General features: G+C 39.9%; 2 protein-coding genes across 6 annotated transcripts in view; both read right to left on the reverse strand.

Moving 5' to 3' along the window:
- Positions 1–27,618, reverse strand: part of SLC7A2 (solute carrier family 7 member 2) — a 75,926-nt gene that overhangs the window by 19,186 nt on the left and 29,122 nt on the right. For 3 of the 5 annotated variants that reach the window (XM_023252402.2, XM_023252401.2, XM_019828308.3), the window contains exons 2-4: positions 5,564–5,954; positions 4,593–4,748; positions 1,247–1,412 (exon numbers count right to left, since the gene is read on the reverse strand). In XM_023252402.2, coding sequence (XP_023108170.2) covers positions 1,247–1,412; positions 4,593–4,748; positions 5,564–5,939 — 698 coding nt within the window. In that variant the 5' untranslated portion in view covers positions 5,940–5,954. Of the gene's footprint in view, positions 1–1,246; positions 1,413–4,592; positions 4,749–5,563; positions 5,955–12,845; positions 13,253–13,341; positions 13,429–27,618 lie in introns of those variants that run through there. The other 2 variants (XM_045055289.1, XM_019828307.3) reach the window with 2 other exon arrangements.
- Positions 24,953–25,273, reverse strand: LOC109498746 (40S ribosomal protein S29-like). Its single transcript, XM_045055290.1, has one exon. It carries the CDS (start codon positions 25,233–25,235, stop codon positions 25,065–25,067), a length of 171 nt encoding a protein of 56 aa, XP_044911225.1. The 5' UTR covers positions 25,236–25,273; the 3' UTR covers positions 24,953–25,064.

The following is a 27,618-nucleotide window of genomic DNA, read 5'->3' on the forward strand; positions in this document are numbered from 1 at the left end:
TCACCCTGTCCTAGAGAATGTAGTGGTGTTTCCAACAATGGCGTCCTCCTGGGTTGCTAACACTCAACTGGAGGCTGATCGATAGCATAAGCACAAAATCCGGATCCACTCTGGCTGGAACTCACAGCCAGGCAGGATTGTGAGAGCAGAGATGCTATATATGGGCCATGCTCTGAAACAAAGACATGACACTTCCTCTTCTCATGGATAGTTGGGCAGGCTGCACAATTTTCCTAATAAGGCATTTGAAAAGGTGGCATCCAATTCTCTAGGCTTGATTACTAATATTGAAGTTGAATATTTTATTACATGGTAAAAATTGTATAAAACCAGGGGCACCTGGATGACCCAGTTGGTTAAGCATCTGACACTCAGTTTAGATTCGGGTCATGATCTCACAACTCGTGAGTTGGAGCTTTGCATCAGGTTCCTTGCTGACAGCCTGGGATTCTCTGTCTCCCTCTCTTTCTACCCCTCCCCCACTCATACTCTCTAAAAAATAAATAAATTTTTTTCAAAATTGTATAAAACCAGAGAATATTAATTTTTTGCCTCAAAATAATGACTATAAGCAACATACATAAAGAAAACCATGTAGTTACACCTCACTTCATGTAACAGATATTTGTGTAACCTTATTTTATTTACACATAGGAATATTAATATAAATCTTGGGCTGAAACCTTCTGTATATAATTATCACGAATTCAATTTTTGAGCCTATCAGGTTTAAAGTAAAATGCACAGACAATTCTGCTTTTGCAACCAACAACATTTTCCAAAAATCAAGGCCTGAAAAGTACTACAAGGCTGCAAGAATGCAGTGAAACCAAACAGTGTTCCCCAACGGAAGCACTAAGGAATGCAAGTCTCCAAAACACCCATTGTTTGTAAAAGGGGGGAAACCTTTGTGGGGAAGGAGCATCCTTCCTCCAGTTAGGATCTCACTTCACTCTACTCCTATACCAACCGCAGAGCTTGAAGCTGAGAAGGAGCCGCTGCAGGCCTTCCAATGGCTGCTCAATAGTGAGCACACGTATGCATTTGTGTGGGGGTGGGGGGACACTGGGAAGAAAGGTCTCGGAAGAGAACAGACCCTCAGATATCTCTCCTAAGCACAAAAATTGAGAACCACTGCTGGTAAAAGAAAATGTAACGTAAGACAAAAGCAGGCAAATTGATGGGGGGAGGGGGGGAGGCGGGTGGAGAAAGCACTCAAAATAAGGGAAAAACCCAAATATTATACCTGGCACTTGCTGATATATTTTTGAGAAACTCTTCACTAATCTTCCAGTTTGCCACATTGCCTTTCACAAACCCAGCAACCATAACAAAAAGAAGGACCAGGATGTTAATAGCTGTGAAGATTTTATTCACCCAAGCTGATTCTTTCACTCCAAAAGACAAAAGACCTACGGAAAAAGAAAGGGTATTTTAATTTTTACCCAAGTTTTAGCAAAAGCAATGGCATTTTGAGGCTGTTACACGGTTTAGGATATTATTTCACCAGGATTCATATATTTAACTTACATTTATCCCTTTCTATCGCCCGTTTTGACTCATTTAACTGTGTAACAATGTCTCCTGAACACAACCAACTTGGTTTTAGAAGGCCGGCTGTGCTCGTAGCCAGGAGACGCCACACTTCAAGAAATGAGTAGGTCTAGTGATTCTGGCTATTATCACCAATAGATGGACAGAGGTAAAGTAACTGAATTTTAAAGAAATGCTTGTCTAAAAAAGCCATCTCAACATACATACAACAAATAATACATACAACAAAATAATTCTTCAACTGTTACACCAAAAGGATATTTTTAAAAGTCAATTCTCATTTTAATAGCTTTATTTTATATTCTTATTGTAAAAGTAATCAATTTCCTATTCAAGTAATTTGAAGATACAGAAAAAATATGAAGGAAATAAAGATCAAGTATAATCTCTTCTCCAGAATTCTGGGCGTGAGCACGTATGCATGCACACACACACATTTTCATGTTGACAAACAGAGAACCTCATTTTTAACAGCCACATACTCTTCCACAATATGAAGACACTATAATCCCTTATTTATAGACTGACAGGCAGCTCTTAGTTTCTTACAACTATAAATAGTACTGACATCACATCATCATCCTTTTATAAATATCTTTGTACATTTTCAAATTATTCCTTTATAATAATGTTATATAAGGTAATACCACATCAAAGGTATGTCCTTTCATACAAGGCTTTCAGTTCATATTATCAGAAATATTCTCCAGAAAGTGTGGCCCAATTGAAGCTGCCCATTTTTTTTATTAGGTTATTCTATTTATATCAATTTGTTAGATTTATTTATATAATAATGCAAGGAGCTGTCTTCCTGTCATGTATTGCATGTTTTCCCCAGTTTATCATTTACTTTTATTCTTAGTGCTGATTATATATACATATGTAAAAGTTTTAGAACATAAATTTTTCCTCTTTAGTTTTTCTACCTTTAGAAAGAGTCTCCCCAATATTAACACCAAACGTTTACCTTTGTTTCCTTCTATCATGACTGTATTTACCATATTTTTATTTTTAATCCATCTTATGTTAACATACAAATTATGGACCAAAGAAAGTTTACTTGTTCCTACTAGGGAGAGGATGGTGATGAAGGGATTATGTCACATAACTACTTGCTTCTCCCACAAATCCAAACCACCCAGGATCGAATAAGCAAAATTACCCAAGTAAAGAAGAGGGAGACTGGGTTTCATTCTTCTACCTATATAATTCCCAGAATTTTATGATAATGTAACTATAATGAAAAAAAGGGAACGGCATGAACGGTATAATTACTGGCTCTTTCACACTAGAAACCTGTATACACCTACACGCTTTGTAAATACACTCTATACGCTGCACCCCTATCCATCTGGAAAAAAATAAAGGCACTGTCAAGTTTTATTAGAGTTTCCCAATACCCCGTGTGCATGCTCTATCCTGAGATCCCTACCTCCTGCCAATAGATTAGAGACCAATGAATATCTCCTCTAAATACTGTATACACTTACTTCCCTGTGTCTTTAATAAAGCAAAAGCTTCAGCTGACAAGACATCTGGTATTACAATATGAATCGAAATTTATATTCAGAGATTCTGATCTTCAGATATTCTAAGGACAACGTTATCATGTGAGCTCAGCCTGTATATAAAGTAAAAACATACTGGTCAACGACACAGGACAATGATGCAGGCCAAGGCCTGAGTCCTGCCATGGACTTTCATGATTCTAACCTTGTCACAGCTACATGCTTCTCATCGCTTAGAGATTAAAGCTGAATACGTTAAGATCATTGAAACCATCCCTAAATAAAATATGATGTAACTAAGTTAATGTTAGCTAGGCTATTTAGAAACCAAAACAAATGAAATCTCTCACCTGTTGAGAACAATTGTTGCAATTTTTCTTGACATTACAGGTAAAATGTCAAATAGTTTTGAGCTATAAATTTTGTTCATGTCCTTAACCCTACATAAAATATTTAATAAATGACTAACTTTTTTAAAGATACAATTTTTTTTAATTGTATAATTGTATAAGTAAAACGTTCATTATAAAAAGATATTTCTGTCACACCTTTGTAAGCATGGGAGAGAGTAGATGGAGAGAAGGTTGGACAGGAAAATAAGGGGCAGCTAGCTATCCAGGGTACATCAGGTAGGAAGTGAGAACATAGATTTTATTCTTAGTAAAATCCTTGATTGGTTTAAGCAGGAGTGCAAGTGAGGATGACCATCAAAATAGAAAATGTTCAAATAATCAAAACAAATGTAATGTGGCAACAGGGATTAAGTATGCCTACAAAATAAAACTGTCTGCCATCTAAGTGCTTCCTATGAACCAGGCAAGAAGTCTGTACAAGACAGACACTGATATCCCCATTTTATGGATGAACAAACTGAGTCACAGAAAGATTATGTCATTCAATGGTCCAAAGATAGTGAGTGGCAAAGTAGGACTGAAAATCTGGTTGTTCTGACTCTAATTCCTTTCTAAATCACTATGCTACATGACTGATAAACATGGGAAAATTCTAGCCTCAAGTATGTTTGGCCACATAATATCTGTATTAAAAAATGACAGGTGGTTTGAATATGCTTCTTTTTCAGCTAGATACCTACATTACATAGATGAAGGCATGAATAGACAGAAATTCTTCTAGAAACCGTATGTTTGCCAATATGCTTACTGCAGCCAAGATAAAATAATGCCAAAAAGTGTACATTCCTCCTTATTGAAACTTCATCCCTGCAAATCTCCAATTGCTACTATAATGATGTGTCTTATCCTATTCTTCAGTGCATTCCAAGTACCATTTACTTAGAAGTGCTATTTCTCCCCTTCCATACAATTTAGATTTCTTTTTAAAACATGTCTGTCACATAAGAAAAAATGTGATTCTAGCCAGTGACGAGGCCCATGGGTACCCAACAGTAACCTAAACACATAAATATGCCATCTCATCTTGGGAACTCAGGCCCGAAATCCAGGGGTAACTTATTTTGCCGGGATGATTAGTCTGGCTCATCTCAGGGAGGAGTGTGATTGGTCTTCTTACCTGCTAGAAGTAATATAAGACACACAGCAAAAAAGTCAGGATACTCTGCAAGGCCGGTATAATTCATTTTGAAGTAGGTCCTGAAAAACTGACCAATCTGTTTGCTAAGAAGTTCATCAAAGGTGCCACTCCATGCTCTTGCAACACTTGATGTACCTTCCCAAAATAAAGAACATACAGAGAATACGAGGTCACTGGGAGAAGATTAACATAACACCATTCGCTACTCTATTCTAGGAGGAACGTGGGTTAGTTCAGACAGAATTCAAAGTTTTAATCACATATAAAATTACCCTGATAATTTTATATAGAATATATATACTATTACATATAACATAAATATATATATATATATATATAATAATTTTATAATTATACATTGGTAACCAAATGCTCAAGTATATAACTGTGGAATCAGCTAACTTTATTTGCATTAAAGAACTATGGTTATTTATTCTATTTTATTTTATTTTATTTTATTTTATTTTACTTTACTTTACTTTTTATTTTATTTTATTTTATTTTATTTTATTTTAGAGAGAGGGCAAGAGTGGGACAGAGGGACAGAGGGAGAGAGAGAGAGAGAGCAAGAATCCCAAGCAAGCACCATACTCTAGCACAGAGCCTGATGCAGGGCTCCATCCCATGACCTTGGGATCATGACCTGAGCTGAAATCGAGTCAGGCGCTCAACCAACTGAGCCAGGCACCCCATGGAACCATAGTTTTTCAGAAAGCAGGTTTCCAAACCCACTAAGAAGCATATTCAGAGATGAAGCAGAATCATTGGATTTTGCAATCAGGGAGATATTTTAGAGGGGAGATAAATGGGACATACAGGGATCAAGTGAGTCACTCACGGTCACATGGTCACTAACTAATGAAGACCTACAAAGATAGGCCAAGGCCTCCACTTCAGTGCTATTTCTACCATTTCACAAAACTAGATTGATTTTTTTTTTTGAAACGTACCTATCACATAAGATAAAATGAGATTCCAGCCAGTGATGAATGCCCACAGCTCTCCAACAGTGACATAGGTGTATAAATACGCAGACCCAGTCTTGGGAACTCGGGCCCCAAATTCAGCATAGCAAAGGCCTGCCATCACGGAAGCAAGGGCAGCAATGAGGAAGGACACCACGATGCTGGGACCAGAATCTGCTTTGGCCACCTCCCCAGCCAGGACGTAAACCCCAGCACCAAGAGTGCTTCCAACCCCCAGGGCGATGAGGTCCATGGTGGATAAACAGCGGCATAATTTGGAATCTTCTAGACTGTCCAGAGTGACGATTTTTCTCCGGATCAGACATCGGGCAAAAGACAGCACGGCTCTGCAGGGAATCATTCTGAAGAAAGTAGCCTGAGGAAGAGAAGAGACGAGGTTAGAGGTGGAGCTGGAATCATCACCCCTCCAACTATTGGCCTAGCTTCTCAACACAATTATGGCACCATGTTATTTTTGTTTCTGTTTGACTTTTACCAGAAACACAGCCTAGAGCAATCAGAAAGAGGACTGAAAAAGTCAAAGTTGTGAATTTCTTAGAGTCCACTAATACACGGCCTTTTCTAAGACACTACAACAAATGGCTTATCTGGGGAACACACGAATAGAAGCTTTGGGTGGTTAAAAAGATTTGCCATTTTTGTTCATTTGTGCTGCTACAATTTTTAAAGATATGCTGATAGAAATCTCTTCCGGGACACGGCTCCTTTGTCCTCACTACAAGCAAGGAGATGTATTACCTCATCTTTCTTTTCTTCAATCATTCATTCAACTCATGTTTTTTATGCCTTATTGAATGCTAGGGGTTGTGCTAAGAAACAGAGCACCTGGGTGGCTCAGTTGGTTAAGCATCTGACTCTTGATCTTGGCTCAGGTCATGATCTCACAGTGTGTGAGTTCAAGTCCTCTGTCGGGCTCTGCACTGACCCGCTTGGGATTCTCTTTCCCTCTCCATGCGTCTCCCTTCCATGAATGCATGCACACGTTTCCTCTCAAAATAAATAAATAAACTTAAAAAAAAAAAAAAAAAGAAACATGTCTAGAATGGGGTGGTATGTATTCACAGTCTCCAATTTTATGGGGCTTGCAGTCTACTTATTGTCTAAAAGCTGGTAAAAAAAAACACATTATGTATTTTACAGCTTTATCAAATACATGTGAGCTCTGTTTTCATTTCAGTCTCTTTTAATGTGAAGCCATTTGAACATTTTAGAATAAAAAAAACTCCTCCCCAAACACACTTGAATTTATCTAAATAAAATTGCTATTCAGTGATAGTTTGAGTATGAATTTGTAGTAAAACATACACGCTCATTTACAATGACTTGAGATTTCTAAATAAATAAATAAATAAGCCCTAAGTCCATGCCAAATATGCTGTGTTCTTTTTAAAATGGAATGAATAAGGTAGACAGAAAGACTTACTCCCCATACTCTGTAGGCCCAAACAACCTAACACCGCAAAAAATTATCAGGCTATAAAATAAAGTATGGATCTTAGTAAGGAAAAAAAATGTATACATATTACAGTAAAAAGTCTGAAGTAAAATTTACCAAAATATTAACCATGATGATCTCTGGGTAGAAGCTAATTTCTACTTCCACGTATTTCATAGAATATGTATTATATTGCTAATATATATTTCTAAATTATCTCTAGTAGACATGTATACCTTATATGCAAAATACATATTAAAATTAAAAAGCCCTACATGGCCTTGTCTACAGAGACATATAACTCAGCAGACTAGGAAATAACTGAGGAACGGGGAATATAATAGCATATGCAGCTTATCAGTCAGCAAAATTAAATGTATGTAACTTTCAGAAGTTCCGAGTCCTGTTCGCCACTTCTGCACAATGATGCAGAGATTGCGTGCGGTCTCCTTCAATCGCATTCTATTATCAATTATCTAAACTCATGAGATCACAGCTTTGCCACCCTCTCTGAAGAACCTAGAGCTTTCTATCTTAGAAAATAAACCCTTGAACATTTCTCAACCTTCATATCTATAAAAGACAGCTATTATTAAAATTATTTAAAAACAATAAATAAGATGAATATTCTATGTTAAATGTAAACGACTTGGTGCTCAGAAGAGACACAGGCATTTCTGGGATACGAATCATCCAGTTTTACACTAAACTAGCAGACGAAGCTCACTCCCTGAACAGAATTCATGTATCAATGTAAGTGCAAGTCCTTGATTTCAAGAACAGGTAGTTCAAAGAAGGTAGAGAAAAACCCTGCAGAAATAGTAAAATGAGTGAAAAGTTCCTTGACAGTGAAAATAAACATTTTTTTAAATGTTTGTTTGTTTATTTATTTATTTATTTATTTATTTATTTATTTATTTATTTATTTATTGAGAGAGAGAGAGAGAGAGAGAGAGAGAGACAAAGGGAATGAGGGAATGAGAGGGAATTCCAAGCAGGCTCTGTGCTGATAGCAGGAGCCTAATGCAGGGCTCGATAGTACGAACTGTGAGATCATGACCTGAGCCAAGATCAAGAGTCGGATGCTTAACTGACTGAGCCACCCAGGTGCCCCTAAAGTTTTACGTATCACTACTGTCCACACCCCCTGACCTAGTGCCCAGCACGGCCCTTCACAAATACTTGTTGAAAAACTCTGCAAATACATGTGACCTCTCCAATGTTGCCAATATATTCTAGCTTCCAAAGTCTAAACAGAATACTTCTATAAATCAAATATGTATCAGTTTCTACCCCTACCTAGCCCTAAGTAGCTATTTCTCAGATAACACAGCTAGAAGATAAGGTAAGAAAGTGATCTGCTTAAAAAAGAGTCAAGACTTGAAAAGGTGAAATTATATAAAAGGCCAAGTGAGAGGAAGTGAAGGGGTTTACTACACTCACCTTCCATAACACCGAAGTGTTTTTACACAGAGATGTGCAAAGAGCAAGGAGTAGGGATCACTGCCAGCTGAAAAGTGCTCAGCAATAAAGAAGAACGAAATAAAAAAATTTTTTAATGTTTATTTATTTTTGAGAGAGAGAGAGAGACAGAGCAGAAGCAGGAGAGGGGCAGGGAGAGAGAGACACAGAATCCAAAGCAGGCTCCATCCACGCTCTAAGCTGTCAGCATTGAGCCCAATGTGGGACTTGAACTCAAGAACCCTGAGATCATAACCTGAGCCAAAGTCAGACACTTTACAAACTGAGCCACCCAGGCGCCCAAATCCACTGACTTTTAGTAATGATTTAAGATCATGTGAAAATGGGACACGTCGCCTACGACTTTAGGAAACAAGTGATAGGCAAAATGAGGCACATCTGTTCCTCACTGAACTAAGTGAAACACTCTTGATAAAGTACTGGATTAACCCCAGTTTTCATGAATAAGTTCTGCAACTATTGCAACTATTTCTGTTTAAAGGGAAAGCATCTAGAAGGAAGCAAAGCAAACTAAAAAGAAAGTGGCGGGATTCTGGGTGGGCTCTTATTTTTTTAATTCTTTTTTTCTGGTAATAGAGTAACAATGCTGTTTGTGAAATTTTTGAAAAATAAAAAGACAAAAAACAAAAAGCCACACACACAGAAAATGCAGCATAAAAATTAAAGGGGCTAAGCAAGCCAACCAATACTACAAACCTCTCTGAAATGTTAAAAACAGCAAAAACTCTTATTAACATTTATCCAAAATGAATACGTGAGTGACCGTCATCTTGTCAACAGAAAAGTGAATTTCATTTCCTCCAGATTACATAGGAAGCAAAATGGTTTTGCAGAAATGTATAGTTTTAATCAGGTAAGATCTACTACCTCTTTTGTATTAAAAATGGAAAGTATTTTCTCTGTTGCCCCGAGGAAATAAGACAAAGCTGCCATTTGTCAAGCATTCATTTGCTTTGAGTAACAGAAACACATACGTCAGAAACTCTTCTCAGAACCAACAGGTTACACAATGTCCCTCACAAACAATCTCAACTACGCACACCTATCTGATAAAACACTGATTGCAGACGCTATGACACAAAACCAATTTTGCAGAAATATAATGGGATGAGAAAAAAGCAATGTAAAAACATACGGGGTTCATTTAATGAACCATTATTCAACAAACATATATTCAATCCTGTAGATTTTAGTCAATAAAGAAAAAAGAACTGTGCTTTTGTAAAGTAGGTTTTTGTGGAGACCACCTAATACATGGAAGTAGAAGAGCAACAGGGGAATAAGAAAAATAAAAGATATTTGTGCTTACTATCAGTGATATAATTTGGTATTTACATAGTTTTCATAATTTTTCCTTTAAAACATTTTAAAAAGATATGCTCCTGGGGCGCCTGGGTGGCTCAGTCGGTTGAGCGTCCGACTTCAGCTCAGGTCATGATCTCATAGTTCGTGAGTTCCAGCCCCAACATGGGCTTTTGTGTTGACAGCTCAGAGCCTGGAGCCCGCTTCAGATTCTGTGTCTCCCTCTCTCTCTGCCCCTCCCATGCTCACGCTCTCTCTCTGTCTCAAAAATAAATAAATAAATAAATAAATAAATAAACCCATAAAAAAAAAGATATGCTCCATATGTGAGACAGGATAACTTTATCATACTTCCCCAAGTGATTTTCTTTGCTGAAAAAAAATCCACTCATACCTCTCCTTTGAGTCAGGTCTGTATCCATCGTCCTTGCCTGGGCCCCTGTGTGCTGTCTCATCAACAAACAACTATGCAGGGAGAATCTGCAGGGATTTTGAAGGTGATTCTATCGGTCTAGGGTGCACAGACAGTTTTTCCAAGAGCAGACAACAATCCGCACCATCATATCCACTGTCAGCTGTTGCTGTTGTGACCAAGGACTGGTATTTAAAACCAAACCTCCAGAAATGTAGTAAAGGATGACCATCTAGACTTTAGGGAGAGGCCCACACAACACTGATTACCTCATGGCCTTAGCCTTAGAATATAAAAGCTCCAGTCAACATTCCCAAAGTCACAAATGATTCTGGTAATAGCAGAAACAGATACGTATCTTTCTTCAACAGTTATTTTACTAATTGCTAAGATAGCAGCCTCTCTATTGAGGAGGGAAAATAAACACACCTTAGCTTAGATCTGAAAATGCTATTAGCCAACAGAGGGCTAGAAGGGATTTTCGACAGACTCTGCAACAGAGAAGTCTCTGAATACATTTAATGAGACTAATGCTACAATTAGATCGTCCTCAGCCCCCTGCTAACCCTAACCCTAACCCTAACCCTAACCCTAACCCTAACCCTAACCCTAACCCTAACTGTTTCAAGACACCTAACTCTGTGAAGGAGCCCTATTGATTCTTGCCAGAAAACGAAAGTACTTCCTCAGCAGCTGGGAATCACCTCCTTCTCAAACTTCTCCAATCCAGATTGCAAACGACAGTACAGAATTTTAGGTCAAGTAAATTCTTAGCTCCGATGATAGGACACTACCATAGAGCAGACTTTCAACTAACCACAGAAAGCTTCCAGAATCTGCTACGTACAGTCAAAAGTCAATCAAAACTTTGATGTAGTGTTTAGTGTCATAGAAATGGACCTTTCCCCTCCTTCCCTAAATAAAGTGAAATTTCAAACTTAATACTCTGTGTCAGTGTCACAGGCCCTGACAATAAATCTTACAGGAAAAAGCAGCTGCAGCCAGACAGAGGGGTGGGCCTTCCAACAAATCCTCAACAAATTAGCTGGTCAGAATTGTAACCAATTCTTCCCGCCTCATTTGAGTTGCTAGTTTCATGGTGAAACAGTCTGCACTTTCTGTTTCTGGACTGACAGGGGGAAAGGAATTAAACCACACAGAATTGGGATCCCTGCCCCACTCCGTTTTCCTCTCGTCTGACGTAGGCCTTTGGGGTTTGCAATCTCCAAGTTCAGCATCAAATACAGTTCTAAAAGTTTAAATTTCAAAACCTTATTTTCAAATTATATTGTAGGTTAAATAATTTAGTGAAAAGGAGAAAAGGCATATGGACATAATACCATGAGATTATTGACTTTTTTTTCACTTTTTACTTACTTTTAAGAGATTAATTTCTCAAACAATACATCAAAAGTATAGCGCAGGATAAAAGACAAAAGCAACAAACGTTTTCATTCAAACCCAAAACTTTTCTTTTTTCTGGAAAACAAAAGTACTTTTTCATACATATTTCACTTATATTTTGTTCCAAAGCTTATCTTTCCTTCAAAGCAAGTTTTCTGAACAAATTTCTCAAAAGTTCCTCCAAAGCTTTCTGCAGCTAGGTGAATGCAAATGTAGAAATAAATAGAAATCGAAGACTCAATTCAGGCCAACACAAAGTCAATAGCCATTGTAGCAATAACATTTGTATTTTGGGCCCTTTTATATGAAATCAGTACAAGGATAGTAAACTATTTCAAAATTTCTGACACAAAATCCAGAGACAAGCATTTTTTCTAAGGACATGCAACAAACAAACAGCTGATAGAGTTTGCAAAGGTACTTGGCTGATGCTTTAAAATGTGAACCCATTTAGGGGTGCCTGGATGGCCCAGTGGGTGAAGTGTCTGCCTTTGGCTCAGATCATGATCTCATAGCTCGTGGGTTCGAGCACCGTATCAGGCTCTCTGCTGTCAGTGCAGAGCCTGCTTCAGATCCTCTGTCCCCTCCTGTCTCTCCCTCCCCAGCTCCTGCTCTCTGTCTCTCTCAAAAAATAAATAAACCGGGGTGCCTGAGTGGCTCAGTCAGTTGAGCGTCCAACTCTTGGTTTCAGCTGAGGTCATGATCTCACAGTTCGTGAGTTCAAGCCCTATGTTGGGCTCCACACTGACAGTGCGAAGCGTGCTTGGGATTCTCTCTCTCTCTCTCTCTCTCTCTTTCTCTCTCTCTCTCTCTCTCTGCCCCTGCCCCACTTGCTCTCTCTGTCTCTCTCAAAATAAACAAGTAAACTTAAAATTTTTTTTAAATAAACATTTAAAAAATTTTAAAAAATAAAAATAAAATGTGAACCCATTTAGCTTTATTTAGCAAAGGCAAAAATACAGGACTAAGGCATCCCCAGCTGCCTCATTTAGATAGATGCAGAGCAATTAAAAAACATTAAGTTTTCCAGTTTCAATTTTTAGGGTTGGAGAAGAAAGGAAGCAAAAAAAAAGAGAAGAAGAAGAAGAAGAAGAAGAAGAAGAAGAAGAAGAAGAAGAAAGAAAGAAAGAAAGAAAGAAAGAAAGAAAGAAAGAAAGAAAGAAAGAAAGAGAAAGAAAGAAAGAAAGAAAAGAAACCAGAGCCCCCAGTACCTTGGTAACCAGAGTATCTGCCCAGGCAGCGCCCCACTTTCACGCTCAAGGATCTTGGTGGCAGCTTCGGCACAGACAGAACCCCGTTCCCGTTAGGTTTTAGCGATCTCTGGCTAATAAATCACTCTGAATGCCAGAGGGTGCCACCTGTTCCCTCTCCCCTGGCAGCTACGGAGGGAAGTGTCCTCTGCTGGGCCCAGTCACCCTATACCTGCCACATCCAACATCAGGAGAGGCCCTTTCCAAAGCGAGGTCCCAACTCCGGAAGTGCTATGCTAATAAAACCGGCTAAGACTCATTAAGCATTTCCCACGTGCCCGGTATTGATCTAAGCCCTTTTAGTCTACTCCTTCAAGACTCTTCCCAGTATCCATATGAGATCAGGACTGCTATGAATTTCATGGCATAGCTGAAGGCACTGAGACAGAGAAAGTCTAGGCAATATTACAGACACCGCTTTTTACAAGGCAGAAAAAAATGTTCTTCTTGGACGTACCTCCAATCAATGGGGACTCCTGATAACACTATTACTCCAATGCTCCTCGCAGTTTAAATGGTCTCTGTTCCTTGAAACCAGAACCTACTAAAGAAAATTAAGGTGCGATCAGCAGGGCCTACTCTACTGGGTTCCACTTGCAATCTCAACCCTTCGAGACTGCTGCTACTTCTTGACATTTCTGGTGTATTTCCTGATAATTCCTCTTCTCACCAAGAGCAGGTATCTTCATGGAATTAACTTGAATTTGTTTAGATATTTTTTCTAATAAGGCTTTCCTTTATACCCACCTACATATATATACACCCTCTACCTGAAAGACACAGCTTTTAATTTTTTTAAATTAAAAAAATTTTAATATATTTTTTAAATGTTATTTATTTTTGAGAGAGAGGGAGACAGAGAGAGAATAGGCAGAGAGAAAGGGAGACACAGAATTTGAAGCAGGCTCCAGGCTCTGAGATGTCAGCACAGAGCCTGATGCGGGGCTCAAACTCATGGAACTGTGAGATCATGACCTGAGCTGAAGTCGGACGCTTAATGGACTGAGCCATCCAGGCGCCCCAAGACACAGCTTTCTATAAGGCAGAAATAAACGTTTTCTTCTTGGACATACATACATCCAGTCTGGGCTCCAGATAACATTATTTCTTTAATGCACCCTACATGTAGTCAAGATCGCAGGAATAGCAAACAAGGGTTCTACAGTAATTACTAAAGACATTTAAAACCTTTTTACACCAATGAATTACAATGATGAATCAATTGTTCACTTAATTAAAGGAGGGATAGCTAAGGAAGCACAGGAAGTATTTTACCACACTGGAGAAGGTTAAGAGTTTGCTGAGTCAGAGTCAGAGAGGGATGAACTGGTTTTGGCCATCTGCATGTGCCGTGGGAAGGAGTCCGGGAGGGGAGCGGCTGGGATTATGGTATTTTGGGTGGAGGGAATGGCAAGTAACAAAAAGTGGTTTTATATACCAAGAGCTTAGGGGCTTGAGGAGAAGCTAGAGGGAAGCAAGATAAACAGAGGGGCCCCCGGGTCATGCAAAGAGCTTAGACTTCATCCTGAGAGCTGTAAGGAATCACTGATGGACTTTAAGCCAGATCTACAACTTGACAACTATCATTCTGACTGTATCGTAACACAGGAAAGAATGACTATATCATAATACGGGAAGGGAAGGGATGAGAAAGATCAAGACTGGGGGTTATGAAGAAAGGAAATCAGGCTTCTGGAATAATCAAGGCACAAGGACTAAGACCTGCTCTCGGGTGAAGGCAGTGGGGTGAAAAGGAGTGGATGGACTACTGAGCTGCTCAGGAGGTGAAGGATACAGAAGCTGATGACTGTGGAATTCAGGCCCAGGGCTTCTAGATGGTTTGTGTGTCCTTCACATAAGGAATGAGAGAGAGACAAGGGTGCCTGGGTGGCTCAGTCACTCAGTGTCTCTCTCTCTCTCTCTTTTTTTTTTTTTTTACTTTTTTTTAATGTTTATTTATTTTTAAGAGAGAGAGACAGAGTGCGAGATGGGGAGGGGCAGAGAGAGAGGGAGACACAGAATCTGAAACAGGCTGCAGACTCTGAACTATCAGCACTGGGCCCGATGCGGGGCTCGAACCCACAAACTGTGAGATCATGACCTGAGCTGAAGTCGGCCGCTTAACCGACTGAGCCACCCAGGCACCCCTCAGCGTCTAACTCTTGATTAAAGCTCAGGTCATGATCTCACACTTTGCGAGTTTGAGCCCCACACTGGGCTGTGTGCTGGCAGTGTGGGGCCTGCTTGGGATTTTCTTTCTCCCTCTCTCTCTGCTCCTCCCCCATTCTCTCTCTCAAAATAAATAAATACACATTTAAAAAAATTTAAAAAAAGAATAAGAGAAGGCGGTTCTTTTTGACCACCCTGATTTTAAGGTATGTACAGGACTGTCATGTGGTCTCAACAAAGCTCAAGAGAGCACAGAAGGCAGGAGATATGAGAATTATCAGCACAGAGATGATCATTAAATGGACAGTGTCACCCAGTAACAAGACTGTACACGAGAAGGGAAGTGAACAAAACACCAAAGATCCATACATCTAAGGAATGGGAAGGAGGGGTGGGGGAGCAGGAGGGGGAGGGGGAGGGGGAGAACAACAACAACAACAACAACAACAACAACAACCACCACCACCACCACCCATGGAGGGGTGAGAAGAGGCAAGAGCAGTAGAAGGAACCAGGAGTTCTGACCCAAAAGGGGAGTGAAGCTTTGAGGAAGGAAACAGTACTCAACTGGGTTGGACAGTGCTTGAAAAGAAGGCAAGAAGCATGATGTGGGTTTGTAGTAACAAGCAGATCTTTGGTGACCCTGACAAAGGAAGTACCTGTGGCTTGGTGGGGGTGTAAGCCGGGTACATTGGGCTGAGAAATGATGAGAGGTGAGGCAATGAAACAAGTTCAGGCGGCTTTTTCAGCAAATGACATGAGAGGCCATGGAGTCGAGGGGGGACTTTGGATAAAGAAGGAATTTACTGCATTTAGACACTGAGAGGAAAGTGTTGGGAGAGAGAGGGAGAGAGGTAAAACATAGAGAAGGGAGAATGGATAAAGAAGGTTCTTGAGATGTGGAAGACTGACATCCGGAGCTGGGATGAAGTGTCAGGTAGGAGAGGAAATGGCACATACACCCTAAGAGTCCAGGAGGACAGGGCAGGGCAGGGGCAGACAAGCTGTAGGCCAGATGGTAACTGCTGAGCTCTCTTTCCACTGAGAACTCCTAAAATCCTTCCTGTATGTAGCATATGCAGTTGGCCCTTGAACTGCGCAGGCCCACTCACACACACATTTTCAATAAATACCACACAGCACTACAAACGTATTTTCTCTCCCTTAGGATTTCTTAGTAACATTTTCCTTTATCTTACTTTAAAGTAAGAATGTTGTATACAATAGTTACAATACACAAAACATGTGTTCACTGTTTATATTACCTATAAGGTTTCTGGTCAACAGTAGCCTATTAGTAGTTAAAGTTTGGGGAGAGTCAAAAGTTATACTTGGACTTTTGACTATGAGAAACGTTGGTGCCCCTGTCCACCATGTTGTTCAAGGGGCAACTGTAATTTATAAATAATAAAAGGGAATGAACAAATAATGTCAGAATGACTTCAGTAAAACTTTGTGCATGGATGTTTCTTTGTTTTGTTTTAATCATCGAAAACTTGTGCTCTCATTCTAAACTTAAAAAAAAAAATAAATGCATAGTAAATTCAAGTATGTGCTTCTAGACTATAGTCAAAACTTCCATGTAGAGTTCTTTGCATTCTCAGAAAACAAACAGTAATATTTGGCACAGTCATTTCATGGAACAAGGTATCCTAAATAAATGGGCTTTCTAGATAACTGAAGCTTATTTTTAATTTTTTAAAATTTACATCCAAATTAGTTAGCATATAGTGCAACAATGATTTCAGGAGTAGATTCCTTAGTGCCCCTTACCCATTTAGCCCATCCCCCCTCCGACAACCCCTCCAGCCACCCTCAGTTTGTTCTCCATATTTATGAGTCTCTTCTGTTTGTCCCCCTCCCTGTTTTTATATTATTTTTGTTTCCCATCCCTTATGTTCATCTGTTTTGTCCCTTAAAGTCCTCATATTAGTGAAGTCATATGATTTTTGTCTTTCTCTGACTAATTTCACTTAGCATAATAACCTCCAGTTCCATCCACGTAGTTGCAAATGGCAAGATTTCATTCTTTTTGATTGCCGAGTAATACTCATCTATCTATCTATCTATCTATCTATCTATCTATCTATCTATCTATCTATAGAGAGAGGAGATATACATCTTCTTTATCCATTCATCCATCGATGGACATTTGGGCTCTTTCCATACTTTGGCTATTGTTGATAGTGCTGCTATAAACATGGGGGTGCATGTGTCCCTTCGAAACAGCACACCTGTGTCCCTTGGATAAATGCCTAGTAGTGCAATTGCGGGATCGTAGGGTAGTTCTATTTTTAATTTTTTGAGGAACCTCCATACTGTTTTCCAGAGTGGCTGCACCAGTTTGCATTCCCACCATCAGCGCAAAAGAGATCCTTTCTCCGCATCCTTGCCATTCTCTTTCTAAACAGAGCTAAAGTATCCCTCTCAAGTCACCACCCTACACCCTACACCCTCCCCAAAAAGCTAACTACTTTAATTCATTGTTAGAATTCAGTCACTTTTGTTCCAGTGCTAAGCAAAATTCCTTCTATCAAACTGTGGCAGAAAAGGAATTCAAGCGGAATTCAGATTCATTTTGAGTTCAAGTTCACAAAATTTAGATGGATACTATGCCCAGTGTACTCATGGTTTATGGTTTCACTGGAAAGTCCTTTCTTAAAAATTTGTCATTTTGTTTGAATAACTATATTTTCAATTTTGCAAAGCATGTTCTGATTTGGTACTTCTTAAAATACAGAAACAATGTGTCTCCAGAGATTTTTATCATTAGCATCTTGGCAGATTGTGGAAATACCACTATTGGCTGAGACGTGTTTGGAAGTTCACGCTGGCTTCAAATAAATCTGAATAAAACATCTCTATTCTGTGCTCAGGGAAAGTAATTACAGCAGTGCCAGTTCTTCATTATCATAATTCAGAGCCTAAGATTTAAGCTCAGAAGATGAAAACAAAGAAGTTTAAAACTAAAATAACTTGAAATAATGTTCCTAACACTGAGGTCTGACATTCTTGTCACATTCATATTCCACTTATTAATATGCCATGACTGCAAATAATTTCTCCAACTTAAATTTTCACCAAACTTTTTCTTAATTTTTGGAATATTATTGCATAGACTGAATTCGACCTATTGATTGCTAAATGAACTTTCAATTTCTCTAAAAGATTAACTCTTGGAATTTCAAAAAGAGGGGTATCTGGGTGACTCAGTGAGTTGAACATCCAGCTCTTGATTCTGGCCCAGGTAATGATCCCAGGGTCGTGAGATGAAGCCCTGAGTTTGCCTCTATGCTGAGCAGGGAGAGATTCTCTCTCACTCTTCCCCTTTGCCCCTTTCCCACTCATGCTCTCTCTCTAAAATAAAAATAAACAAACAAATAAATAAAAGGAAAAAAAGACAAAAGGAAACAGTCTAAATGCAACTTATATATTTATATTACATACATATATGTTTTTATATTATAAAAATATGTATCTTCTTTATCCATTCATCAATCAATGGACACTTACAAAGGAATATTACTCAGCCATCAAAAAGAATGAACTCTTTCCATTTGCAATGATGTGGATAGAGCTAGAGAGTATTACGCTAAGCGTAATAAGTCAGAGAAATATCATGTGATTTCACTCATAAGTGTAATTTAAGAAATGAAACCAACCCTTTACTCAAAGGGAAAAAAAGAGAGAAAGGCAAATCAAAAAACGGACTCTTACCTATAGGGAACACACTGATGGTTACCAGAGGGAAGGTGGGTGGGGGATGGGGGAAATAGGTGATGGGGATTAAGGAGTGCACTGTCATGATGAACACCGGGTGATGGCTGGAAGTGTTGAATCACAATATTGTACACATAAAACTAACATTATACTGTATGCTAACTAACTGGAATCTAAATAAAAACTTAAAAATAAATAAATAAATGCAATTTCTAAAGAAAAGTCCAAGTAGCAAGGAGATACAGGCAGAGGAAGACAAAAACAACTGGCTGTTACCATATAGTATGCTTATGGGTAAGGGAAGTCCAGAGTGACTGTGGGACATGGGGGTGTCTGGGGGGGGGCAGCCTGTTCAGACTGAGGTTGGTGCTGGGATCTTTAGAGAAAGTACTCCTGGGGGGGGGGGGGAGGAGGAGCCATGACTAATCTGAATACCTTATGCATTCTTCCACTCCAGAAGTCATTGAAAGAAAAAAAAAAAAAAAGAAAAAGAAAAAAAGCCTAATACTGTTTACCTGGTCCTCAGAACAAAGCAGCATCCATAATCTTTAAAAACTAATTTTGAAATTCTGGCAATTAATATAATCAACCACTTCTAAAAATCACTTACTTCAAAGTTCAACCTTTCCTCATTCTTACTTTATTTGAAAATTTCCTTTTCTGGAAAAAGATCCTGAATTTCATATAAATACTTAATAACAACTGAAGTTATTTCCCTAATAAATAGTACCAAATCCTTAAAATAATTATATATCTGTAAATTCTTAATCAGAAGTTCCTGGAAACATCTATTTTGATCTTAAATTCTAATAGCAGTGGCCTAAGTAGCACTACAATTTAAAAGTCAGATTATCACATCATCTTCTAAAAATTCTATGGGGTAATGGCTGATCAGTAACAGTTCCCTAAACAAATCAATTATTTAAATAATGTGTGAAGAGTGGGCTCTACAAGGAATAGGATTTATAAAAACAAAAAGAATAGAGCATTATAAGACCTTCCAATTAAGCAGAAATTTAAAATATATGAACACATATATGTACTACTCACACAGTTTCTCAAACTTCTTTTTAAAAACACTCATTTGGGGGCACCTGGGTGGTTCAGTCAGTTAAGCGTCTGGCTTCGGCTCAGGCTATAATCTCCGGGTTTGTGAGTTCAAGCCCTGGGTCAGGCTCTCTGCTGACAGCATGGAGCCTGCCTGGGATCCTGTCTCCCTCGCTCTCTGCCCCTCCCCCACTCACATTCTCTCTCAAAAATAAAAGTAAACATTAAAAACATTTTTTAAGTAAAAACACTCACTTTGTATCACCCCAAAATAAAACTATTATCTTGGCCTTCTTGCCTCTATATTGCTCCCGTATACAATGTAGCAATGGTACCCCTGGAGTAGGAAAACAAGAATGTAACAGGAAGATAAATAAATAAACTCCCTTCATCCTCATACTACTGCTGCTCCTTTGCAAAGAGCTGTTTAGGCAGTTCTTAGCACCAACATGCAGAGAGAGAAATATCAAACGCGGGACTCTGAATTCCAGTAAGTCCAGGAGACCAGCACTGTTATTTCCCAGTGTTGACGTTAAATGGTCCCTGCAAGAGGAACCAACTATGAAACCATGCTGTGCAGAGATTTGAAAAGAATTATTTTGGTCAAAGAGAGTTTAATGTCTGTCATTTTAAAACATGCCTGGAAGTGCTTCTAAATATCAGCATACTCAAAAATAACAGAGGATGATGAAATGCATAGAATGAGCTGAACGTCAATGCTTTGGATCTATTATTGACTTACTTGGATCTAATCTGCCTCCTGCCATTTCTCCAGCAACCCCAACACCGCAGCCTGGACTTCCACAACCACCCCATCTGCCATGGGGCTCAGCCTGCGCTCTTCCTAAGCTTCTATTTTGCTACTCTCCACATGAATGCTGTAGTTCAGGAGGTTCCTTTTGACTCAAAGAAGTAAAAAAACACACACCACACACTTAAAGAAATTAAAGCCAAAAAGCCAGGCTGATTTATATAACAAAGGGCTGGGGGTGGGGGTGCATTTGGGGAAGTGCTGGTGTGGAGTAAGAGCTCTGTCTCCTTCAGTAGATACAAGCCAAAGTCCAAGTTCCTTCTAGGTATACTTTTGGCAGTGTTTCTTTGAATGTGGCCTCCCCCCAAGGGACTGGGTGCCATGGCACCCGGGTAGTACTAACTTTTACTTACACTGTGCATCCTCCTGGTTCTTCCTTCCCCAATGAACGTACAACTGTTTGCTTGGTGTAAAAAAGGATGTACACATTTACATACCATCACTTATAAATAGGAATTATTTGGCTTAACACAAATGACTGGCAACTGATCCCTGGGAACGAATCTGATAGAACAAGCCACATAAGGACAGCTGAGAGAACATGAGGAAAAGGAAAGAGGTATTTGTACCAAGGACGGGAGGGGAAGGACACCCACCACAATCACAGCAGAGTGTCGTGAAAGACCAGCACACTGAAATAATTCCGCAAAGATTTTTTGAATGGAGATATAATTGACAGACCACATTGTATTACAAAGGCTTTTTAAAGAATTCAGTTGTTTCATAATCCCCCATGGACATTTAATCTTAAAACCTTTCTTTTTTTTTTTTTAATTTTTTTTTCGTTTATTTTTGGGAAGAGAGAGACAGAGCATGAACGGGGGAGGGGCAGAGAGAGAGGGAGACACAGAATCGGAAACAGGCTCCAGGCTCTGAGCCATCAGCCCAGAGCCTGACGCGGGGCTCGAACTCACGGACCGCGAGATCGTGACCTGGCTGAAGTCGGACGCTCAACCGACTGCGCCACCCAGGCGCCCCTAATCTTAAAACCTTTCTAATGCTCTTACATTTTAATTATAAAGTATGGGTAAATGTATTTTAGAAATCTCAAGGGCACATTTGAAAACCTACCGATACTTCTCATGGGGGACCTTGGAGAACATCATTCCCCACCTTACCTTCACTGCAGAACACCTTTCAGAGCTGATGGATGGCCAAGGCACAGAAAGGACTCATTCTCCAGGCATCCCCCTGTTCTTTCCCATGTGGCTCCGTGTGGCTCTGACTTCTAGAAGCTTTCCGGTAGCTCCTGCCAATCAGTCTAATTCTGCCCCAAGAACAACTACAGAAAAGTCTTCTCACCCAAATAATTCCAAATGGCTGCCATCCCAGGATTTCTCTCCTCTAGGGTAAATACGTGACTTCAAAGTACAACTACAGGGGGCCTGGGTGGCTCAGTTGCTTAGGCGTCTGACTTCAGCCTAGGTCATGATCTCACAGTTCCTGAGTTCGAGCCCTGTGCCAAGCTCTGTGCTGACAGGCCTGGAGCCTGCTTTAGATTCTGTGACTCCCTCTCTCTCTGCCCCTCCCCCACTTGCATTGTCTCTCCCTCTCTCCCCCCTCTCTCTCTCTCTCTCTCTCTCTCAAAAATAAATAAAACACTTTTTAAAAGTTTTTTTTTTAAAAACAAGCAAAGTACAACTACTACACTTTGAAAAGCACTAACTTAAAAACTGACACTGTGAACAAGACAAAGCACTCCAGATGTGGTCAGACAAGTACAGTCTCGTGTGCCTATTATCTTCTTCCATCCTGTGTACTTCTATTAATCTTTTTTGGTTTTGTTTGTTTTTAGTAGCCACCCCAAGCCACCTCAACACTGTGTACAAAGCTCTGCTGGATCTGGCTCCGTGCTATCTCCTTAGCTCATCTTCTGCCTTCCCCTCATACCCTTGAGCTACACTGGGTTTCCTTGTAACTTTCTCGGAACTCCAAGCCTCTGCCTGCCTCCAGGCTTTCAGCACAGTTGTTTCTTCTTCCTGGAAAGAGACTCCTCCTCTTTGCCTGGACAGCTCCCAATCATCCTGGATAGCCTCCCCCAAGCTCGTGTTGTTCTCACGGCACTGTATTTTAAAGGCAATTCTTCCTATCAGAATTACAGTCAACCACTTGGACGAATAGTTTTTAATCCTTGTTATGGGTGGAACGGTGTTCCCCCAAAAGATATGTTGAAGTCCTAAACCCTGGTTCCTTATTTGGAAACAGGTCTTTGCAGGTATGATCAAGTGAAGATGAGGTCACTAGGGTGAGCCCTAATCCACTATGATTGGTGCGCTTACAAGAGGAAAATGTCATGTGATGACGTACAGAGGGAGAATGCCACGTGATGACAGAGGCAGAAGTTACAGTGACACAGTTGCAAGCCAAGGAGCCCCAAAGCCTCACGGCCACCACCAGAAGCCAGAGCGGCAAGGAGGGACTCTCCCCTACAGGTTTCAAGAGGATCATGGCCCTACCGCCACCTTGATTTGGGACCTCTAGTTTCCAGAACTGTGAGACAATCAATTTCTGGTCTTTTTAAGCCGCCCAGTTTGTGGTACTTTTTTATGGCACCCCTGGGAAATTAACGTACTCCTTTAGACTAGAAACTTCTTGAAAGCAAGGTCTCTATTTTATCACTTGTATTCCCCATGTACTTAGCGATATGGATAGGGGCACAATAAACATTTGTTCACTGAATGAATGAATCAGACTTGATTTGTAGTCAACTACAACCCTAGGTTTCTTTTCTCAAAGATATCAACAGATTGGTTGTTTAGATTAGATTTTGTTTCAGTGATTATTTTAAAAGTCAAATTCAGAATTCTAAGTTTCATATTATTCAGGATTATGTTGTATTATAAATCCACCAATCAATATACTAAGTACTGTACCTATCTTTATGTCGCTGCAAATTTAATAAGCATGTGTTCCATTTTAATCCAATGATAAAATATTAGAACTGTTAAACCTGATGGGGTCAAGGGCAGAGTACCATGGCCCGCCACAAAGAACATCCCTCCAAGCTGGTATCGACCCATTAGTCAACACTCTGGGTATATCATGCAACCAACCAGGAAACCACATTTCTCTCCAGCTCATCCCAAGGTTATCACAACACATAACGTGGAATGCTTTCTGAAATCCTAATACTTTATGTTTAAACTCCTAAATCTACCAGCCTAAAGCCATGTAAAAGTAGAACACAGAGTTTGTTAGGCATAACTTGTCCTTGGTGAACTCATGCCTTTTAGAAATCAGTCACTTCTTTTCCCACTACATGCCAAAAACTGCTAAGATTTTGCTGGTGAACTGTGTCCAGCTCCCTCGTCTGTGGTTTCCAAGATCTACACTGGCCTCCATTTTGAAAAAAGGGTACTGGATCTTTCCTTTTTTCTGCCGCCTTTCTTATACTTTAGGGCACCTCCAAGATTATAGATGGTCACTCCACACTCGTATCTACAAATTATTTTAATATCACGAGGCATAATTCATCCAGGCCTACAGTTGGGAACTAGCTTAAAGCAGCTAGGATCCCCCTCAACAATTTGGGCTTTGGATTCCCTTTCAGTTATTTGTTCTGTCCTTCTGTTTAGATGACCACCCTTCTAGTAAAGACAAAAGCCACACAGGAATAGCTGATCATTTAGGGAATGTTCTAAGGTACAATCAAATGACCTCCTTGTCACCAAAAGACTAACATTTTATGAATATGACCAAAAAGTATAGTTTGTGCAAATTCTTTGAACCTTCTAAACTTTCATACTCACTCTCCCTATTTGGTTTATCTTATGTCAACAAAGACCAAGTTTGTTTAAGAATCTTTCACAGGAAGGTTTCAACAAATCCTGCTTGCGGGAATGTCCTTGTTTGCAAGCAACAAAACAAAGTTTCATCATCTGTGGCTCTAGCATCATCGAGTTGTTTAATGTACTCTGAGCACGAGCCCACACGCACCCAGTCATCACCAGAGAGGCACAAAGAATTCTACTGTGATCCTTTGAATCACAGATCATTGTCAAATTAAAACCCAGGCAAACAAATCCTTCCGGTTTATCACTTGTGCCTCCCTCAGAACTTGTCAGGCCTAACAGTTCACACATCCGAACCCCTAGCTGTGGTCCTTTGTCCAGGACATTTTTCTGTGAGTGTAAAGATAATTTATTGAGGAATATGAAAAAAGTGCAATACTAACAATTACAACTATGATTTTTGGCCACTTTCTTGTTTCATATTCTAAAGCTCGTTTTTTTCCCCCTTACGACTTCTAAACAATTCCCTTTTTATTCAAATACAGAAATGCTCATAACCAAAATATCCTTTCTTTTTTTTTTTTAAACACTCATAATTGAAGTATTTTTATTTTATGTACAATGAGTTGGCATTAAGATAGGTTATCTTGGATATCTTCAGTTAAGGTAGTGATCTTGGATGACCCATTCAAGGAAGTTCACTTAATCCAACTTAATGAAGCCTATATCCTTCGCGTGTTGACGGAAACACTGGCGGCACATGTTGAGGCCGTATTTCCGGATCAGACCGTGCCGGTTTGAGCAGACGCGGCAAGAACGAGAACCCTGGCCAAATTTCCTCGGATGGCTCCAGTAGAGTTGCTGGTGACCCATCTTGCTCTCCCGGACGCAACGAGGCAAAAGGCCCAAAATATCCTTTCTAATGGGGCATACGAAGAGCTTTACACATCTAAGATACTCAGTGAAGGATACTACTGAACTTAAAGAGTCAAGGCAAACTTCTCTGTTGGGCTGAAAGGCTAACTCCAACACAAATACAGCAAAAATCTAAGGGAAGAATGTGGCAAATGGCTCCATGTTAGATTCCACCTTCACCTAACACAAGGATACAGAGTCTACCTCTGACTCATTCTTGATTCTTGCCCCAATCAATAATTGTTGGTAATTTCTCCACTTCCAAAAGTTAAAGGGCTATCATTACACAGAAATTAAGTAAAGAGAAACTAGTCATCTATGCCAAGAACTTGTTCCTAAGAGCATATTATGCCTCTGAATTTTTCCCTAATCCAAACAACACAGAAAAAAAAAATCAGTTAGATGTGAAAGTCACAACTATGTACATAAATGCATACACATTTCAGCCAATTATTTTACTTATTCCAGGCGTTGAGCAGGAAGGGGGAAAAGGTGGGCAAAGCACTTTTGTTTGCCCCTTTACAATGGCAATAACAAGAAAACGATAATTATTGCCATCCTTCCAGGCTTCCAACAAAAATTTAAGATGGCTCTCATGCAAAATTAAACACCTCTAGAAAATTCTAATGAGTATCAGCTGTAATTATAACATTACCACACTCATTTGAACCTATAGTTAAGTGATAAAAGCAGATTCCTAAAAGCAACCCAGTGTTGGAAAGCTTGAGAGGGTTTTAGAGGCAGACAGATGGGTGTTTACCTGTCAGTCCTCATTTTCTCATTCTCATTAGATAGTTCTGAGGGTCAAATGAGATAAATACATGTGAAGTGTCCACTACAGAGCAGATACTCAATGGAAGGTAGTAGGTGTTGTTAACTTATTTATTATAATATAAACCGAAGACATGTGTTTGACATTCGCATCTTGGAGCACCAAATATAATCCATTTATAAAAGCCACTTATTTTTATTTCAAAAGATTTATAGAGGGGGAGAAATTAAGATTCAGAATGAAATAGCCTGCTAGTTTAGTACTCTAACTTTTCAAGATGAAAACTGAGGCCAGGGATAGACAGCCAAGGAGGCTGGCTCCCCACTCCCGCCATGCTGGGCTGATGACGGCATATGGCTTACTGCTGTATTCTGTCTCTCACCACCCTCAACCAAACGTGGCACCTTGCAATGCTCGGACAGGAAAGGACTTACTTCCTAAGTAAGTGGCTGATGCTGTACCTCTGCTCAGTGGTTTTCCAGTTGCTCCCTGAAGGCATTTTAGGGGAACCCCAGTAAGACCCAAGGGGTAGGCTCCCTTCCTCTCCTTGTCCCCATCCCACCCTTGCCCCTCAAGAGAGTTCGTATAAACAAGTCTCCTCCTTATCCAAATTGTAGAGGTAGAGATATTTTAAGGAGAGGGAAAAAAATCCTTGATTGGTGTTCGAGAAGCACAAGTTCTCTCTCTTCACATAAAATTCCCCTTGCACTCACACATGAACACTCTGCGATCAGTCACTTGAAGGCTCTACGACACAATCTTCTAAGGATCAGGAGACCTGAAAATCAGAGTTAAATCTCGTAGGTAGAAGGATAACTTGTACATATTGTAACTGCTTGTTGAAAATTATAAAATCTGCCTCTACTATTAATTCTTAGCAAGTACATGAGGATTTCTGTTTCCAAAAGTAGACGAGGCTGCATACTCCGAAGCACTATTCTACAAAAACACCACTCACTCCTGGATAAATGATAACATAATCCTGGATACATGACAACACAGTACGGTAGGGCTCAGCAGAAAATGGAAATTTCCCAAGGTAAAGAGACGGACTGAGAGACAGAGAGGATAAACATCCACGAGGAAGATGAAAGCGGAAAAGTGGGTGGTTAAGTTTATATGAAGGGAATGAATGCCTATGTAAGTACAAAGCCTCAGTCCCTCCTCAAGATGAGGCAGCTGCAATCAGGGCTATTATTCTAAGACAGGACAAAGGGGGTTAGATCAGCCCAGTAGCAGTTTTATGCACCTTCTAAAACTGTCTCCTAGCTTATTTGTATATAGAAGTACAGGGGTGCCTGGGTGGCTCAGTCGGTTGAGCGTCCGACTTCAGCTCAGGTCACCATCTCGCGGTCCATGAGCTCGAGCCCCACGTCGGTCTCTGGGCTGATGGCTCAGAGCCTGGAGCCTGTTTCTGATTCTGTGTCTCCCTCTCTCTCTGCCCCTTCCCCGTTCATGCTCTGTCTCTCTCTGTCTCCAAAATAACTAAACGTTAAAAAATAAAAAATTACGGGGCGCCTGGGTGGCGCAGTTGGTTAAGCGTCCGACTTCAGCCAGGTCACGATCTCG

The sequence above is a fragment of the Felis catus genome, chromosome B1 (assembly GCF_018350175.1).
Source record: "Felis catus isolate Fca126 chromosome B1, F.catus_Fca126_mat1.0, whole genome shotgun sequence".
NCBI classification, from domain to species: domain Eukaryota; kingdom Metazoa; phylum Chordata; class Mammalia; order Carnivora; family Felidae; genus Felis; species Felis catus.